General features: G+C 31.4%; 4 protein-coding genes across 5 annotated transcripts; 2 read left to right on the top strand and 2 right to left on the bottom strand.

Annotated features, from left to right (window-relative positions):
* Positions 1–748: 748 nt before the first annotated feature.
* Positions 749–2,141, bottom strand: LOC106719866. The gene is made up of 2 exons (XM_014514336.2): positions 1,521–2,141; positions 749–1,428 (listed from the first exon to the last, which is right to left on the bottom strand). The coding sequence occupies exons 1-2, from the start codon at positions 1,841–1,843 to the stop codon at positions 1,365–1,367; spliced, it is 387 nt and encodes a 128-aa protein (XP_014369822.1). The 5' UTR covers positions 1,844–2,141; the 3' UTR covers positions 749–1,364.
* A 1,496-nt stretch (positions 2,142–3,637) lies between these two features.
* On the bottom strand, positions 3,638–14,647 carry LOC106720059. Its single transcript, XM_045680820.1, has 16 exons — positions 14,162–14,647; positions 13,852–14,047; positions 13,126–13,322; positions 12,529–12,661; positions 12,169–12,315; positions 11,805–12,016; positions 10,916–11,105; positions 10,382–10,517; positions 9,607–9,829; positions 8,660–8,891; positions 8,006–8,198; positions 6,641–7,706; positions 5,724–6,528; positions 4,893–5,116; positions 4,236–4,573; positions 3,638–3,919 (listed from the first exon to the last, which is right to left on the bottom strand). Exons 1-16 carry the CDS (start codon positions 14,558–14,560, stop codon positions 3,685–3,687), a joined length of 4,926 nt encoding a protein of 1,641 aa, XP_045536776.1. The 5' UTR covers positions 14,561–14,647; the 3' UTR covers positions 3,638–3,684.
* Positions 14,648–15,082: 435 nt separating this feature from the next.
* On the top strand, positions 15,083–16,063 carry LOC106719935 (39S ribosomal protein L17, mitochondrial). Its single transcript, XM_014514424.2, has 2 exons — positions 15,083–15,417; positions 15,593–16,063. Exons 1-2 carry the CDS (start codon positions 15,220–15,222, stop codon positions 16,010–16,012), a joined length of 618 nt encoding a protein of 205 aa, XP_014369910.2. The 5' UTR covers positions 15,083–15,219; the 3' UTR covers positions 16,013–16,063.
* A 666-nt stretch (positions 16,064–16,729) lies between these two features.
* On the top strand, positions 16,730–18,450 carry LOC106719903 (ribokinase). Of its 2 annotated transcripts, XM_014514383.2 has the most exons (7): positions 16,764–16,809; positions 16,886–16,992; positions 17,086–17,218; positions 17,327–17,611; positions 17,696–17,817; positions 17,895–18,045; positions 18,147–18,450. In XM_014514383.2, exons 2-7 carry the CDS (start codon positions 16,919–16,921, stop codon positions 18,333–18,335), a joined length of 954 nt encoding a protein of 317 aa, XP_014369869.2. In that variant the 5' UTR covers positions 16,764–16,809; positions 16,886–16,918; the 3' UTR covers positions 18,336–18,450. The 2 variants fall into 2 exon arrangements, with proteins under 2 accessions (XP_045536895.1, XP_014369869.2); XM_045680939.1 differs by having other exon boundaries at positions 16,730–16,992.
* Positions 18,451–20,419: the final 1,969 nt, after the last annotated feature.

The following is a 20,419-nucleotide window of genomic DNA, read 5'->3' on the forward strand; positions in this document are numbered from 1 at the left end:
AGATCAGACAACGCAGTTGTTATCATGCAATGTAAAATCGGACGTAAATGTTTACATAACCACTGTTCTAAAAGTGCTTTATTAAATTAGGACAGTTCATTTTTATTGTGAAAAAGATACATTAAGACAAATGGCAGTTCAGAAATGTAAACTCATTCTTTTCTAATCCCCGCACAAAGCATACTTTCAACATTTAAACCCGAGGCAGACTATTTAAAAAAATACATTGTCGCAAGATTTTTTTTTCTAAAAGTATGAAAATGCTAGTCGTTAAGTAATTGTCACTTCTTTCAATCCCATTCAATTATGTCTTTCATTTACATACAAATTACACAATCATTATTTTTAATACGACAGTCTGCAGTTTAACTGTTTTCTATCGCTACTACAATATAATAAAGCTGGTCCATTTACACAGTCATTTTAACATTACATAAAATCATGCAAAATAATCAACAAAAAGTACTTCATTAGCTTAAATATACTAAAGATTTACGACAAATGTCGATAATTTAGGATAATTTATCACTTGCTCATTCGCGATGACTACAACACGTTTATCTTATTACTACAAACAGTAAAATTTATTTTATATATATTTAGTACAATCGTATTTAGAACAATTTTACTATAACTAATCCTGCCAAACCGAAAAATTTTGATAGCAAATTTAATTTAGAGACAATTTTTTTTAATTAATTGTTATAATTTAAGTTAGATTTTTTATTTAATCAGATAAATTGTACATTTTAGAAAGGAATTGAACCCATCGAAACTAAATATAATAACAATTATTTTAAGTTTTCGCTTACTTTGAACTATTCTATATTCGCCTCCAAATAAATAACACTATTGCTTATTAATAACAAATCACAGATATCAATCGCGAACTGCCAAACACAACTACTAAAATACTAGTATACAACATATTAAACGAAGTAATAACCGGGCTTATAGTTATAGTATACAATGTCATGTTTAGTTGGAAAATACCCGGTGCATGTCCTTAAACTAAATACAGTCTTGAAACATACAATTACTGCCTCCAACGACCAGATAATACGATCGAATACTGATGAGTGCTATTACAATACGCTATTACAGAATAAACGGTCAAATAAACATTCATGCAACAATTAGGGGAAGCGGACCAGAATATGACGGCTACAAACTATTGCATTGGGCGGTCTTTAAAACACAAATATGATCGATTAGACTGGATTTCCCAAACATTAGGCGGTTAAAGTTAGCACATTCATAGGTTCTCTACTCAACTCTGCATCGGCACTATCCCGTACGTATCACAGATAGTGTGTCGGCGCTTGTGTTGCGGCGGGCGCGACATGACCACAGCTTGGTCACAGTCACAGGTAGGGCACGCAGGCGGCGCAGCGCGAGCGCGAGCGCTCGGGGGACTCCGCGCGCGCCCTGCACACAAGCACGCCTCGTTAGCTCATGAGCTGCGCTCCTCGCGCCGGGGCTCAGAGCGGCCGAGAGCCCTTCTTAGTTTCTCCACCAACCTGCTGTGGAACTTTTCCGTGTCGCGCGCAGCGCTGGGCGGGCTAGCCGAGCCCTTGGGGCTGTCTTGGGCCCGCAAGGAGACCCGCGAGTGCGGCGCGCGGCAGTAGGACAGGGAGCGCATGGCGGGCGCGCTGCGGTGTGGGCTGAGCGCGGAGCCCATACGCGGCGACAGCGCCGGCCCCTCCGACCGCGACTCCGACACTTTCCGTACGCGGCCCCCCACGCCGGCAACCACCTTCTCTGCCGACTCCGAGGTGCGGCGAGAACGCTGCGTGTGATAAATGTCCCAATCGTTCTTCACTACTGGCATCATAAACGCCATCTCGGCGACGGTAACGGTTCCTCTTGTGCTTTAACGTTTTTGGAGAAGTACCGAGTGCGGCGCGGTGAGAAATCCCGAGAATAGGTAGCTCTGCAATCGATACTAATCACCTTGTATCTTTGATCACACTTTATAGTTCTTTTAAGATTTTATATGTTCTATGTTTATAATAAACAAGATAATTTTGATAACGTATAAAATGACTTGGGAAAAAACGCCGGCTTTCACTTCAATGTCACGCGCACTGGCTGCAAAGAGTTGTTAACCCTAGGACGATTATCCGAAGAATGAAGATTTCATGAAAACACACTGAATATATGGAAAATATTGGCGCTGACGTCGCTACGGCGTTTAGAGACAACTTCAAATTTAACAAATTGGTTTAAAAATGTTTTATAAATTAGAAATTTTGGATTATAAATTAGGAAATTCATAAAAAATAAAATACGAATTAACTTTGAATTATTATATACTTCCAAATTTTAATACTTTGAAAGAAATTAGAATTTTTCTATTATTCAACAGATGGCTGTCAAGCTTGTGCCACTCGATACTAGATGTCGTTCCAAGCAATTAAAAACTGTGACATCTATTGTTCATATATTTAACAAAGTTTCAAAGACGAAATTCCATTTATTATAGAAATAATACTGGTCGTAATATTTATAAGTTTATGATGACTCGAAGTCTCGAAATAACGTCGAATATAGTAAAGTATGTACTGTAGAACTGACTTCCTTCAGTAACTCAACTTGGACCAATATTTGTACAGTTATTTCAAATATTTTGGCAGCCCAACAAAAGGATTACGGGACATTAAGTTCGGGGTACAGAAAAAAAACGAATTTTAATTTCAATATTATAATTAGTCTTTTGTTAAAATAATAAAACAATGAAAAAGGATTTGGCGGAAACAATTTTATATATTTACAATTTACAAAAGCGAATAAAATTGACCCATTATTTGGATATACTTTTAGTTTATTAAAAACAAGATGATTATTAAGAAAACAAGATTATTAAAAAAACATGATAACGTTTAAAAATTGTCTAAGCTCATAGTTAACAATAAAAGGTGGGATTTTTTTTTTAAAAGATATGTCTTTTTCATATCACATGAATATCTAAAAAAACATATTTATGTAGACTAAAAATATTAAATGCACACATCTAACTAGTATCAAAGTATTAACTTGTTATTTTTTAAATGCAGCAACATTTAGTAACATTAAAATATTAATATTTAATGAATAATGAACCTCATAATAAATATTAAAATATGCTTTTAAAACAAAACAGTTTCTCAAAAATATTTATTTTTTAAATGATTCCTAAACAATCATCCAAAGACCTCGGACAAAAGGAAACATTTTAAACAAATTAAATCCTAATAAACAATCATTCGGTACTAAAATTTTTCAGATCCAGTATTTTTTATAATACATTTAAAATCTCTAAATATACAATGAATATACTAATAAAGATCAAGGTAAAATTGGAAGAAAAGAGATTACAGAAAATAATTTCAATTTTTTGCTCAAAAGTTCAATTTCCTTCCGTATTGCTCAATATTAGGTTTTTTGATATACATATCTTATCATCGTATTATATATCTAAAATATATATTATTTATTACACTATGTTACAACCATACTAATATTATAATTGGGAAACTTTGGATGGATGGATGATTGTTACTACGTATCTCTAAAAAAAGATGATCTAGATTTAATTTGGCACAGATATAGAACATAATCTGGAAGAACATATAGGTTACTTACTTATTATTTTTTAATTCCACGAGAACGAAATCGCGTGCAAAAGCTAGTTAATGAATATATTTAATTAGTAGTTGCATTTGTATTATCTTCCTTAGATTTTTCAGGATCATAGTATCCGTTCAAATTGACCATAGTTAGTAATTCTACTAAATGACGTTGATATCCACATTCCATTAATTTTGTTACCACTTTATGAAGATATTTGGCCAACTTTTCAAATAAATGGTAAAGTTCTTCTAGTTGTATGTAATTTGTATGCGTAAAGGATCCATTGAATTCATTCTGTTGCCATTCACTGTAATAAGATATATTAAATAAATAAAAAAAATTCAAAGAAAAATCAAGTTTAATAAATTTAAAAAAAAACATTTAATTCAGATCATTATAAGTCCATACATTGTTAGTAAAGTAATACTTATAACTATGTTAGTAAAGTTAAGATTAAAAATTATTCAAATTAAAAATTAAATTAAGAGTGAAAATTAACAAAATTATTAAATCATTAAAAATTAAAATTAACAAACTTATTAATTAAACTAAAATGTCACCGTTTAGTAAAATGTTAATATTTTAGATTTTTTTTTTTTAATTAATTTACAACACATACATACCCAGCTTTTAGTACTCGACTGAACTTCAGAATAACAGTAAATATATCATTCAATAGTTTCATAACTGGAGTTGATCTGTTATTTAGTAGACATCTAAATAACACCTTCTTTATATAAACGACATGACATTCATAAAGATCATCCAAAGTCCTTGCTTTTTTCAAATCATTTTCAAATTCAGTCCACGAAGTTAAAATGCAAGTTGTGACAATATAATTGTCTAGAGCTCTTATAAGTGAAGCCATAACATGGCGATATATCTGTATAGATATATATTGAGGTGATCTTAACAATTTTCTAGAATGTTCCCGTGATAATTTCGCAGATAGTTTAAGAGACTGTAAATTAAAAAAAATATTAATATAAATTGTGTTGATGTTAATGTTATTAAATATTTCGTCAAAGTAAAGCCACTAATTGTTCTGAATTAAATATTTGTAGCAGAAAAATTATTTGAAAATTTAATCAATGAATTGACAGTAACTTTTGGAATGTTTTTATAACAAAAAATGGCACTCTTAAGAAAATATCTTTAGAGACAAGTATATATTTATTAAATCAAATATTTTCTCTTCGTCTAATCTTCTACAATACAAAAATTCTACATTACTACATGTCTAATTTAAAAAAAATATATAAAAAAGTAAAAAAAAATACCTCAAAATCTTCACTCAATACCCAGAAAACTCGTCTCATTTTGACTAGGAACTGAAATACTTTAGCATATCGGAGCAAAGCTTCCTGAGACAGTATGATATTGAGCGGCCAACTGACGGTATATGTGAGAGAGAGACATTGCAGTACATCTGGTGAGCTGTGCTGGAAACTGAGCGGTGACTCAGCAATAGTAAATGATAGATTCTCTGAGAATTTGTGCACATCTGTAAAAAAAATTAATACAAAATAACATCAAAACATGATCAGATTTAACTGATGAAGTAATTTTACTAATATTATTAACTAGCTTTTACCCACGACTCCGTTCGCGCGGAATAAAAAAATGCACACAAGATTTAAAAAGTTCCTATGTCCGTCTCCTAGTTTTAAGCTACCTCCACATCAATTTTCAGCTAAATTAGTTCGACCGATATTGAGTTATAAATAGTGTAACTAACACGACTTTCTTTTATATATATATGTAGAGTATGTTTAGATGGATGTTTATTTGAAGGTATTTCTGGAACGGCTCAACGGATCTTGATGAAATTTGACATATATGTAAAACATAATCTGGAAGAATACATAGGCTACTTATCATGTTTTTTTAATGTCACGCGGACGGAGTCACGGGCGACAGCTAGTATAAAATATGAAAAACAAATATAGAACTTTATTAATTTGAAAAAATTAACTATGTCTATTTGACAGTTTGGGAAGGAATTACGAAATTAAACACACTTTAATGTCTTAAGAATTAACTGGAATCAAAGATTTGATATTTCTGGATTTTAATGTAGTAAGCAATGTTATATTTTTTTAAATACTCACGTGATATAGAAGATCCCAAAGCTTTATCAAGTATATTATGTAGTGTTGCAAAATTCAATAACTCTTGAGGATTCAACGTTTTAGTTAATTTTGTAAAAAGATTGTGACAAATACTTCTAGAAAATTCCCCGTCCATTAAAAAGAAGTAGTCCTTCAAACTTCTCAAATGTTCGTACATATCCAAATTAACAAGAAAATGTGTTAAAATAGAATTATTAACAACTTCTAATTGATAGGTTAATGGCAACATTACAGATCTTTGGAGACAAGCTGTCAGTGTTGCTATATTATTAGTCGATATTTTCGATTCCTTTTCCTCGCCTGATATAAAATTAGATACAAATATGTTATGAAAGGGTTTTTTCTTCACTTCTTCCATAATAATGGCTGGATCGGTGTAAAATGATTGTTTAACATTTTTATTCATTTCATTTGAAAAATAATTTTTGGAATAATTTTGTAAATTTTTAACTCCAAATGGGTCAAATGTATCAAAATTGTAAGATCCATCTATAAAGTTGTAAAATGAGTATTTGTTCTTTATATTTATTATAGAATTATCTAATACTTTAGATGGGGAAATATCTGATGTCTCTTCTATGGCTACATCAGTTGTATCTTCTGATGCTGCCGTCTCTTCATCAACTATTATTGAAAAATCAAATCCTTCCGAAGTTAAATAATCTTTATCACATTTAACTTTGACTGAATCTATATCTTTTCCATCACTTCTCGGTGTAAATATATCACAAGTCAAGCCACTGTCTAATGGCACATCTCCAGTTGTTGGTGTTTCAAGATCGAGCTGAAAATTATACAAAAAAAAGCTTAATTTATCAGTTTTTAAATCTTAAACATGACTAACATTATTATGTTAGGCATAATATTTCTTTATTTTATATTTTATCTGGATTTACCTGTGGAAAAAAATCCCCTGGTGTGATAGTTCCAGTATTAGGTGCTAAATGATCTGAACTTTCAACAAATGGCTTCAAATTTAAAGTCAATTTTGCTTTTCTACCACTTTCTTGATTACTTATTTTTACTAATCTCGTATTATATTCTGATGCTAATATCTTATTTCTATTCTGTACCGCCTCCTCCTGAGCCACATTAGCTGGTTCTTTTTTATGTATATTTTCTAAAGGAAGATTATATTCGACACCTAAAACTTTCCGTTTATTTATCAAAGCTTCTTTCTGTGCGTCCGTTTTCGGTACTATTGCTTCTTTGATCTTTTCATCCATACCAAATTCCGTTCCTAATACTTTCAATTTATTCCTTTTCGCTTCCGAAAATGCTGACAAATCATTATTTTCCTCATCAACCGAAGTTAACTGAATAATGGGTAAATTCATTTCATTATTTTCGTCATCAGTTTGACAAAATTCGTGACACATTACTTTTTGTTTATTTTTCAAAGCTTCCTCTCTCATATTCATAAATGTTTTATTATCTATCGCAGAATCTAATTTACCACCAATAATATTACTAGATGTAGTAAAGTCTCTCCTGTCTCTATTATTTTCACTGTCGACATTTAATATATTGCCTTGAGAATCTAATGCTTTTTTATTATCACATTTATCTTCTAAATCTGTTTTATTTATATTCAAGACGTTTGCTTTTTTCGTATTATCTACATTTTGATTATTATCTATGGTATTCGAACTACATTCGTTTTCGTTTATTTCCATAGATCGCATTGAATCCGGTGTTTTAAATTCCAACTGATTGTTGTCGCTTTGTCCAGATTCAGTATTTTCAGATTTTAAATCTAGACTTTCAATAGACATCTCCATAATTTCACCATTTCTTTTATGTTCAAGTTCTAATTTCTCTCTCTTTAAATTCCTCTCTTCTGTAGAGAGTAATTGAATTCTGCTTTGATCTAATTGAAGTCTTTTTATTTTCCATTCCGTGTGTAATTTGCTCTTTTCCACTTCCATGTTTAATTTCGAATAATATTCCATTATTTTATTCCTGAAAGGTAAAATAACATGTTCATAAACTAGTAGTCGCCCGCGATTTCATCAGCTCCGACAAAAAGGAATCTTTAATATGCCTCCTCAAAATTGGCCCAACTGCACAACCCGGAACAAACGAGGATTTGGGAAGTGACAGAAAGACGAAAGAACGAACAAACAAAAAGGTTAAAAATTGGCTTATCGTTATTAGTAACGCAAATACATCATTGCGTACAAAAATTTTTTTTCGATATAAAATAATTAAAAAAACATAACATGGACAATTTAGTATTGAATTATTATTTTTTTTTTTACCTTTCATCATCCTTCAACTTGGAATCAACTTCTTCTGTGGCCTTTTCCAAGGCTTCTTCCAATTCATATCGTTTCCTTTCGCGCTGTTTCGCTTTATTCTTGGCGGCTTTAGCCTCCGCCATTGCAGCTTCGAGCACTCTCAGTGAATGTTGTTTTTCTGCTATTATTAATTGTGCTAATCTTTTACGTTCCGCTGAAATGTACATCATCATCATCAGCTCACTATACGTCCCCACTGAGGGGCTCGGAGCCTACCCCAAGTTAAGGGTGACTAGGACATAGTCAATGCTGGCCAAGTGCGGGTTGACTTCACACATATCATTGAATTTTTTCTCAGATATGTGCAGCATCACGATGTTTTCCTTCACCGTAAGAACGTCGGATATATGTACTTTATATGTACATATGTAAATCACAAAACACATTGGTATATGGCGGGATTTGAACCCAGGACCTGCAGATTGTAATTCAAGTGCTTAACCCCTGAGTCACCGTCTCTCAAATGTACATGAGAAATAAATCTTATTACAGGTCAGAGAAAATATTTCTAATAGTTTATGAGTACTTATGCTAAATATTAAGTGAATATTTCTTACTTATTAAAATACTAAATTGTATATTTTTTCAATAAAATTTAAGATTTTTTCCACTCACCTATAATCTTTTCCATAGTTTCTGCTTGTTTCAACGACGCCATTTCCGTGAAAGCTTTCCTTTCAGCTTCTTTCTTTAGTAGAATCTGATCGAATGTGACCGGTTCCCCGCTGACAAACAGACATCTCGTTCTGTATACATCTAGAACTTGCTGTTGACGCTCCAACTCTTCAAAACTGGCACAACATTTCACTGTGGGGTGATCAGATGATATGAGGACAACTAGAGGATCCTAGAACACAAATAAAATTACCACTTAAAGTATTCAGAGTAATTCTTAGATGGGCATGTTATGAGGGAAGAATCGCATGTGGCAAAGAGAACGTTAAGTATGAGTGTGGAGGTACACCGGTAGAGGTAGACCTGGGAAGAGATCCAATCCATCCATTGTGTGAAAGATGACATGATCAAGAAGGGGGTGACATGGTGGAGATGACGGCAGACAGGTTCACTTGGAGGACGGAAACCTGGTGCACCGACCCTACGTAATTGAGACAAGGTCACGGAGACGATGACTAATTCTTAGATTGCATTAAATAAAAGTTACTTATTTAATTAATAATAATTAATACCAATAACAATATTATATTGTTTTTTTTAAGTTCAATATAATTTTTGAAAAAATTCAATATAATGTATAACTTATTTAACGGACATCTTTACTAACATTATAAAGAGAAAGTATTGAATTGTTTGTTTGCATTTAATATGCTCTGAAATTACTGAAGCTATTTAGAAAAATAATTTAACTATTAGGAAGCTACGCTTGTCCGGAGTAACATAGGCTATATTTACACTTAGATCCTTTTTTTCCACACGAAGGAAGTCGCGGGCAACTACTAGTTTATCATATAAAAAACTATAATGCATAATTTCTTAACAATCAATTCTGCTATAAGTTTAACTATATAGAGACATTAATTTTTGTACAAATGGCTTGTACTTACACTAGGATTGCACAGTTTTAATAATCTTAAAGACTTTCCACACAGCAGTATATACTTGGCAAGTGATCGCAGAAAGTCTGGCACAGCCACACTTAGTGTTATATAAAAACCTTTATCCCAGTAACGTTTAGATCGCAAATTAACATATTGATTGTCTTTTTTAATAAAGAATTCATTGAATCTATCGTCCAGTTCACCTTCAAATATAAATCTTTCTATAAATCTGGAAAAAATAATTAATCAGTTTAATAACTTGCAGCTGCTTGTAACTTCATTAAAGTAGAGATTTAAAAAAAAGTGCCCTATATTCAGCCACAAACATCAATTACATTCCAGTAAAACTGTTGCATAGACAAAAATTAAACAAAAAAAAATCCACTAGTCTTCTAGTTATTTAAAAAAAAAATGGGACCCATCTGCAAGCACTTCCTTTCGATTAAAATATTTTTTATCAAAATAGGAGCACCAGGGGCGGAGTATCGCGGTAACACACATAAAAAAAATACAGTCGAATTGATAACCTCCTTCTTTTTGAAGTCGGCTAAAAATTGCCTGGAACATGATTTTTTGATATTACATTGTACAGATATGAGCAAATTTTTACACTAAAATAGTATAAATATAATTTTATACTGTGTAAAAATAATTGTGTTTTTTTCCTTATAATAATCTGTTATTTCTTTGGTTAAAAATTTCTCAGCTGTGGAATTACACGAAAATAGTTTTACACATTTACACAATTACAAGATAATGAGTATGTGTAAAAAAAACTTACTTAAAGTAAACTTTGCAGACAGTGAATAGTGAATTGAATAATGTCAATGCGGTAGTTTTGTGAGTCAAGTCAAGTGATATTTCATTGAACAAATATGACATTAGTTCAGCGCCATAAGGAATTGTTGATTTTGTTTCTGGAATAAATAACATAAATTGTATACATAATCTATATATATAAAAATGAATCCCTATATCCCTTGGTCACGACATCACACGTGAACGGCTGGACCGATTTCACTTTTTTTTTGTTGTTTGTTATTGTCAGGAAAGGATTCTTATGACAGAAAAATTTTAAAAAATTTAGATGGATGGATGGATAATGATGTTTGTTTGAAGGTATCTCCAGAAATGCTTAATGGATTTTAATGAAATTTGGTATAGATATAAAACATAGTCTGGAAGAACATATAGGCTACATATTAAGTTTTTTTTTCTTAATTCCGCGCAGATTGGCGGGCGACAGCTAGTTTGAAATGTTTAAAGACAAGTTTTTTTTTTTTAAAACAAAATGAAGACAAATTAAAAATATTACCTGAATCAATCATTTTATAAATGGAAGCGATAGTTTCAATCTCGTATTTTAATGGCTCAATGTGATGTAAAATATCCAATAATGTCGGCATACAATTCAACTCCTCTGACATGTCTTTACAATCTTCATACACCTCCGTAGCTAACAGACGAAAGTCTAACAGATATCTTCTGATCACTTCACGTGCAGCCTTAAAAGTATAAATTACACATACTTATATAGAGAAGTGACCTGAGTTTTTGATTTAATAGGTACTGGATATCGTGGTGAAGATTTTTTTATATTATAAGGCTACCTGAATTCGCCTAAATAGCGAAGTGAATGCTGCCCATAACAATCTACAATATCAGATTCGTTACACACTTTTAGTCGACAGAGAAGAAGAAGGGGGGATATGATGTGTAAATATCTTATGCCAAATCCCTTTCCCATCGTTTACTAATAAAAAAAAAGGTGGTAAGGGGACATGGATTTATCAAGACATGTGAATATAGCAATAAGGAGTAGGTAGAAATTACTGATTTTCAATTCGCAAAATCTCAGCACACACCTTTTTTTTTGTAAATTCATAATTACTGATAAATTCTCAGTAATTATATGTCACCAATTTATTTGATTAAATAAATTAATTTAAGATTACCACAAAAGGGACAGATTTACTTTTAAAAATGTTCCTTGTCACATCTATTTTAAAAAGGCATATAACCCGGTAATCAACAAACACACTACATATTGTTTTTTGAATAAGTAATCCTTAATTTTTGCATAAAAGAAAAAAAAGGTTTGATTTAAATTCGAAGGATGGTAATATATTTTTGTACAAGTATTTCGACAGTAGGCAGAATGACCATGTATTTTAAGTTAGCTGACTCTGAAAGAGAATTCTTACCTCATGAACAAGTCCTTTGCTTTGAAAGTTATCATCAACAGTTTGGTTGAACGCAAACTGACTTAACCTTTTGTAATAAGTTCCAACGACAAGCAAATCCGAGACATAACCCTTTAGGCGTTCCTTTGAAATTCCTTCAAGTACTAAATTTTCTTTCATATAAAAGCAATTTGATTCTTCACTAAATGGAAATGAACTTGTTTCAATGCCAACTAAAATATATTTTAATAATTAATTTTTTTTTAATACTTTATTTAGGTTTTTCCCCTTGGACATCGGTTCAATAGGGAAAAACCCATTGGTCCAATTGATCGGAACACCGAATGGTCCAATGGGAATCACCAGTTTATTTATGTTTACTTACTTATTAAATATTTGATATGTCTTATAAATTGTTTCTCATTTATAACTTTTAAATGAGGTAATTGTGCTTTATTAACTTTTTTCCATAAAGCAACTTCTCTTGTCGATGTAGCAATTATTTGTCTTTCATTCACAAGTGGCATTTTTGCTATAAAAAAAAACATTAATATCATTAAAAATAAATATTACAAATTAAGCAAAAATTTTAGTAAAGTAACATACTAATATGAAAAGCTAAAAAAATGCAAAGCTCTTTTTTATTATTTGCGTATTACATATCTTGTTAATGTCATTTATATCTCTATTTTTAGCCGACTTCAAAAAGAAGGAGGTTATCAATTCGACTGAATTTTTTACTTACATACAATATTCCATATATTTGCAGGTACATTTTTATCTACTTGTGTGGCAATTTCCCAAATATCAACAGTATTTTTATCAGCTCTGTACATCTCTTCTACTGTACAACCAGCATTAGAAGATGGAAATGATACCTAATAATGATATATAAAAATTATAATGGCCACATGAATTCGCCGAAATGGCGAAGCGACTGCTGCCCATAGACATTCGAAATTGCAGATGTGTTGCCTACCCTCGATCGACGAAGGAGGAGAAACACAAAAATAGAATATTTAACCTTCCTATGCATTTCCTCCTTCATCAAAATCCACATCCCCTTCCCATCCTTTCCTTATAAGAAAAGGATGGGAAGGGAAAGAGGACTAAAATTAGGCCTCCGGCACCACACTCATAAGACGAAACATGCCTGTCTTCTGTGTGGTCATGGTATTTCACCAGTCGACCCGACCAATTCGTGCAACTGATGTTGTTGCTAGCGTCTACCACTGTTATAAAAAAATAGCTAAGTTATAGTAGTAGAAGACTATAGTTTTGCAATCCCACAAATAATGTGTATTTGGATAAAAAAAAGAAATAAGTATATATAAGTATTTACTTTCACATTAGAACCCAAAGATCCAATAGTGCTGGGTATCTCCAAATCTCTTGGTGCTGTTAATTTGGGAATATTTAAGATATTATCTGTATATGATTCAAAGCCAGTGGATGAGTATGATCTCAGGGAATTTGGCCTCATAAAAGATTTAATATCATACAGTCCTGGTACTTCAGAATTTGTTTTTTCTGGAATAACTGTAAATACCAACATTTAAAATTATTAAAAATTATTTAATAATTGTTGAATTAAATTATTAAAAATTACTAAATCAATCGCTGGCTCAGGGTTTAAGCACTTGACTTGCAATCTGCAGGTCCTGGGTTCGAATCCCGCCATTACATTTATCCGACCCTGGGTGGGGATGTATAGTGAGCTGATGATGATGATGAAATCAATGGGTTCTATAAATAAGGGCTAAAGTAACAAATTGATGATTTTTAATTTTTTGTGTTAAAAACTACCTCTTAGTTTAGTGAACAACATCCACTTAACACAAATACACATTTACAGGTGTAAATGTTATTTTATTGCTGAAGTAAAAGGGTCTATGCGGAATATTTTCCCATATGGTTGAAACTTTGAGAGCCCCTCCAATAAAGTTGTCAATTTGCATAATGCCCCTTATTCATAGGAGCCATTGAAATAAGCCTTATTATCTAGTTGTTTTGTGATTATTTAATTTAATTAAAAAACTTGCAAACAACAATTATAAAATATTCTTACATGATTTAGAATTAAAACTTTCTACTGTATATGCTGTGTAGGATTTCTCATTATCCGGAACCATTGCTTCCTTTTTAATTGTATATGGCAACTCAAAAATAAATGAAGGATAATACGAATAAGGCTGGGGTGAACCAAATGCTTGTCTTGGTGGCTTTGGTAACATATCATCAAGGGCTCCAAATGAGAAAGGTCTCTGAAAAAAACATTTTAAACCATTACTCTTGTAATGAATAAGGACAGGAAATATATCTGTATTTGTTTCTATATTATTTTTGCTAAGATCATAGAAACAACATAAAAGCATTACCTGAAACATAGCAGTTTCCAAATCTGGCTTCCTTGTGTTTTGTAAGCATATGAGAAGTCTCAAAACATTTTGGAAATGTTCTTTGTAGTCCTCAAAATCAGTTTTATATATTTTATTAATTAGATTCTTAAATTCTACAGACCTTTTGTATTCCGCCACATTGCTTGCGTTATTTTGAGCCACAAAACAATACGACAGTAAGTCGACAATTGGCTCGTTTCGTGAGTTCGGAATACTTAAAGTAGACTTTTTCAAAATTATTTCGTAGGACAAGGATCTCATTTTAGATGCAAGAACAGTTTGTGATGTACGGCTATGAGAAGTATATGAGGAAGCAGTTTTCCGGCATAATTCAGAGAGGAGTTCGTAAACTCCATTTGAACAATTTATGTCCATCATGTTTCTTAAAGTTTCCTCTTCAGATATAAAACTTTTAGGATTATTAAATGTTTTTGGTTATACCATTTTAAATATTAGTAATATTTCAAGCTCGTTCAGAAACGTAAAATTACAAAATCCTGATTCTGAAACAAAACAAACTTGTTAAAACATAACATAAACATTTTGACATTCATGAATAATGACAATTGACATAAAATTTAATATGACAAAAGATTTTTGTAAACATAGACTATAAGTTTAAGCTCCGTGTTAGAAGTACAGATAACAGATTTTAAATCACGTGCTCATGGCCATTTCGCGTTTTATCATTTTTTTAAAGACCTATTTACTTTTACACGTTTAAATATCCACTATAAACGAGAATGAAAGTAATGCAATAGATTATAAAGCCTAATATTAAGACAAGAAAAATTCTTATTGCGACAAAAAATCGATTTGACTGGGATGCGAAACGATTCAGTTTTGAAATTTTATTGACTTAATCCCTTTCTAGTAACCTAAAATCTGTCTATCTACGATAATATGAAATTAGAGGATACTATTTTTATATTTCTAAATATTTAGTATCTTTACAATAAAGATTCACATACTAATGAATTTCCTGTTCTTGTTATAAAGAAAATATATATTTGTCTCTGAATTTTTAAGATATAAAGATGAATCAAGCACAAGTTACCAAACTTGTTTCAAAATTACGGATAAATGTAGCTGCAGAGCCTCGCCGGCTTAGAAGTCCGAAAGGACCCGAAGGAAGGTTAAATAAATTACGAAAAACTGTTACTGGATTAATTAAATATGAAAGAATTGAGTTAAATTACAACCGAGGGGATGAAGCTCGACAATATGCCGAAAGGGTAAGCTTAAAGATTTTCCCAAAACTTGGGTCTTGTATAGCCTTCATAACTTTACTTAGATTCAGAATATTAAGAGCATATCAGAATGATAAACTAGTACTTAGTATTCATAAATGCATGGATATGGATATTATAATAAATGTATGTATTGTAAATTGATTTCTTTTTTTTCCAGCTCATATCCGAGGCCATTACACATGGTGATTGTCACAAACCAACAATGGAAATAGCAGATTATTGGTTACTTGAAAAGGAACTTGTACATAAATTATTTAAAGTTCTTGTGCCGAGATATGAAAATTGCAACACAGCTTATACTAGAATGTATAAAGCACCTCGGCCACAATACAGTCGCAACACTGAAAAGGCTGTTTTAGAACTCCGAGGGAACCCATATCCTCCTCTAGTAAACAAACAACACAATAATAGGCATCTAATTCAAAATATTTTACTAGATGCTGCTAAATATGATTATAGACAAGCTAAATATGCAGAAATGGCTGATAAAATTGGGAGATCAGATCAAGAAGTAGAAAAATCAACCAAAATGGGGGATGTTGAAAATCATTCTAATGATGATTCTCCTAATAAGTAAACTGAATTAAAGCTTTAAGTTTTATTTTATTTAGACAATATGTTTGATAGTTATGTTGGAGTAGAAAATATGAATTATAATATTACTAATAATTTGTAGATGTTTTTATTTACTTGATTCAAAGATTGTAATAAAACTTGTAAATCGTAATCTATATAAATAAAAGAAAGTCGTGTTAGTTACACTATTTATAACTCAAGAACGGCTGAATCGATTTGACTGAAAATTGGTATGCAGGTAGCTTAGAACCAGGAAACGGACATAGGATAATTTTTACCCCGTTTTCCAATTTTTTTTCCGCGCGGACGGAGTCGCGGGTAAAAGCTAGTTCATGATATTCAGGCATTTGAGTTTCATTTGTAATAACTCCATCTTTACCATAAGGCCATAGTCCTGATCAGTGTACCCTTTCCTTGCTTTGAAAATCATTAAAAAAGTTTTATTGGAAAGTTGTTGCTTAACGTTAAGTGACCATCTGGACCAATTTATAAATTGTTAGTGAGTTACTTACATAGGTCTCAGAATAAATCTGGTAATGAGTTTATATAGGCATGTCCCATTTTTTAAAAGACTGACAGAGAAGACCTTGAAATGCAACCATGTTTTTATAAAAATTATATAACACTTCATAAAAAGTATCCTAATTTTAATTGAAAAAACAAAGTTTTAAAATTTATCCTTAATGAATGACTCCAATTCAATTTACAATGAGTGATTAGGAAAAGTGAGGTTATGTTTCTATCAAAATGTGCAATGCAAGAATTAGATACATTATAGGTATCTGCTTATTTGATAAGGTAGAGTAGATCGTAACAGTCAGTGGTTGACGATTGTTATACCAATATAGAAGTTAGAGCAAGTGTATTTTTGCAGATTCAATAGATAATTTTACTTTAATCAGTTAAAATGGATACGGGGGACGAAAAAAGATCAAACCATAAAATTGTGGTTATAGGATCTTCTAGTGTTGATTTTACAACGTATGTATAATAATGTATAAATTTATTACGAATCAACTAAAAGTTACGAAATATAAATAAGATATTCAGTTCTACATCTTAGATATGTTACAGGTACGCTCCTAGGCTTCCCAATCCTGGAGAAACACTTCATGGATATAAATTTGTAACTAGTTACGGTGGAAAAGGAGCCAACCAATGTGTGGCTGCGGCTAAACTTGGAGCTAATACATATATGATAAGTAGAGTATGTCTCATTGATATCAATTGTCGTTGTGACGTGTTTAAATATAGGGACTGGCGTAATCTCGTTCGTTGCGTGTTTAATTAACCAGCATTAATATATTCCTTTCAGCTCGGAGATGATAAATGGGGAGTCGAATATAAAAAGTATTTGAAAGAACTTGGCGTAGATGTTTGTCACGTTACGTTAACACCCAATGTATCAACAGGCATTGCTCAAATTATGGTTGCAGAAAACGGAGAAAATCAAATAGTAATTGTTCCAGGGGCTAACAATCACCTTAGCAGTATAGATATTAAAGCAGCAGGGGATATAATAGAAACTGCCGATATTGTTATAGGACAATTGGAAACACCACTTGAGTCAACACTCGAAGCTTTCAAACGTTGCAAGGGTGTATGTTTTTATAATTTCTATTTATATTCTAGCAACTCCATTGGTGTTTGCCATAAACATTGAATAATTAAATTAAAATTTCAGCTGAAATTGTTTAATGCTGCTCCAGCCATAAAAAATACCGAGGTCATATTTCCCTATTGTTCAATTCTATGTCTCAATGAAACAGAAGCTTCTTTATATGTTGGCTATGCGGTTGACCTAACGTAAGTTAAAAATTTGATAAAATTTAAGTAATTTGTAGCTAAATGGTTTTTATTTAAAATATCATGTACCGTTTCAGGAACGGCTCATTTGCGTTGAAAAAAATTTTAGAATCAGGATGTGAAAAGGTTATAATAACTCTCGGAGATAAGGGTGCAATTTATTCCACAAAATACGATAGCAAATGTATTCACGTTTGTTGCGAAAAAGTTGTACCCGTAGATACAACTGTAAGTACTTCAGAGTATTTAAATTCTTTTTTTTATCCGATCTATTATCTCCTTATTAAAAAAAACTAATACATTTTTTTGAAAAAAAAAAAAAAAAACAGGGAGCAGGTGACGCGTTCATTGGCGCTTTAGCAACTTATTTGGTAACTCATAAAGATTATCCTTTACATCAAATTATTGGAGCGGCTTGCGCAGTTGCTACTATGTCAGTTATCAGAGAAGGCACTCAAACTAGCTACCCGTCAAGATTTGATGCTTTCGCTAATGAGTACGAATATAAGGAATTGTAAAACTTAATTTACTAATGTTATTTCACCTTAATTCCTTTATCTCTTTTTGATCCAACTACTACTTAAAGACAAATTTTAAAAAGGTCAATATTTGCAATAAAAACAAAATATTCCAAAGCAAACGTTTATTATTACTTAATAAATTTATATAAGTTGTACACATCTAATTATATTTCAAGGATTCTAAATAATAACTATGGTAAGTTAGATGTATAAACAAATGATAAAAAGCAACTTAATCAAAATTAAAATAACTAAGTCTGATCATAAGGGCTTACTACAGCTATTTCCCTAGAAACAAGGATATTGGTTAAGTTGCCTTGCCTATATTGTAATCATGTATTTCGAGTGTTGATTCCTTAACATGTTGACCTAGTCTTAGGTGACTGATAATTTCACACACATTTTATACGTGCTCACCAATTACATGAGCGCTTTTCCAATGTTGAAATGGATAAATGCAACAGCTTATCATGTTTACCTAATAAAAGCTCTTCCTTGTTGTTTGTGTGTTATAATTGTATTTAATCTTTTATCAAACATTTCTTTCTTTGCGAGCTTTAAAAATGGCTTGTTGCGGATGTCCATGGTCGTTGTTTGTCGGTATTTTCCTGACACTTAGGGTCTCATATAAAACAATTATTTGTTAACTAGTAATGCAAACATTCTTTTCATCTATAGGCTATAACATAATTAAACACGCTTAATATACAAAATGTTTCAAGTATGTGGGCATAATGACCATATGTCACAATCCTCATACAGAACAAAATCAAACACTCCATTACGACAAATTAAAGCATATTATTCCGAAGAGAAAAACTATATCTAAATTCTGAATTCGTGAAGATGTAATCAAACATTTCGTTAAAATATCGTGACAACGAATTTTCAACTTTACTCGATTCTTAAGTTTAATCGCATCTGAAGAATCCAACTGATACTTGAAAATAAATGGTAGATTTCTCGTTAAAACTAATTATGCAAATCGATGTAACTTACATATATATATCAATATTTAATCAGACAAAAAAATACAATCTTCTACTACTAAAATAAAATTTAAGCACTATGTAACATATAGCCAAATTTAGTTATATTACATAATATTTCATCGTGTTACGACAATAATGGTGAAACTACATATTTTTATGAATTAAAGGTAAGGAAATTTCGAAAATTAATATGTAAAAAAGTTAATGAACTACAAAATGTTAGGTTTATCATTTTAATGAAAGACAGAAATTAACACAATATTAATAGTTAATTTATTAATAATAAATAGAACATTCAATGTCGGATCTAGTTGTTTTACAGAAGGTGAATAACCCTGCAGGATTTTAATTTAAGAAAAGGGCGTCGCCAAGAATATAAAAAAATTAAAATCATAAGAAACTACTTCTAACACTAAAGTGCCTACAATTCCTATGAATAACTCAAAAACTACTTTTCATTATTTAATTAAAAAAATTCGACATGTTGATAAACATCTGGAATTGGAATGCCCCCGCCCCCCTTGACCATCGATTGTTTAATCTGAGAAGAATCCAACATGACCACATTATACCTTTGAAGGAGTATTATCTGTGTACGATTTCCCGAGACTTTAAAATTGTTTGGTAGCTTTTCCTATATCACTAAACTTGCAACACTAATTTTTTGAGACTGATTTTTTCAGAAACAATTTAGGACTTTATGGTTAGTGTTATCATAATTGTAATAATAAACCAAATTAGTTTGCGAAAGCTAAGAAAGTAAGATTTTTCATAGGATTAGAAACAATAACTCAAACTACTTTGTCTTTTAATTTAAAATGGTGTATTTTATCCGTAAATTATTTTGGCTTACTCCCGTATACGTCTATATTGTAATCGTTTAATTTGAACAGCTTTCTCCTTCGATCATTCTTAGATAACAAACTCCTTTGCTTTGGGGAACAAAACTTTTGTTATGGAAAATCCAGTGAATAACAAAATTAAATGATTTTAATGTGGTAGTTTCCGTTTTCGCTACTTTACATGAGATGGGTCGCCATATCACTTTCACATCTACCCCCAAATCATATCATGAAAATTAAGGAATAA

The sequence above is a fragment of the Papilio machaon genome, chromosome 14 (assembly GCF_912999745.1).
Source record: "Papilio machaon chromosome 14, ilPapMach1.1, whole genome shotgun sequence".
Lineage (NCBI taxonomy): Eukaryota > Metazoa > Arthropoda > Insecta > Lepidoptera > Papilionidae > Papilio > Papilio machaon.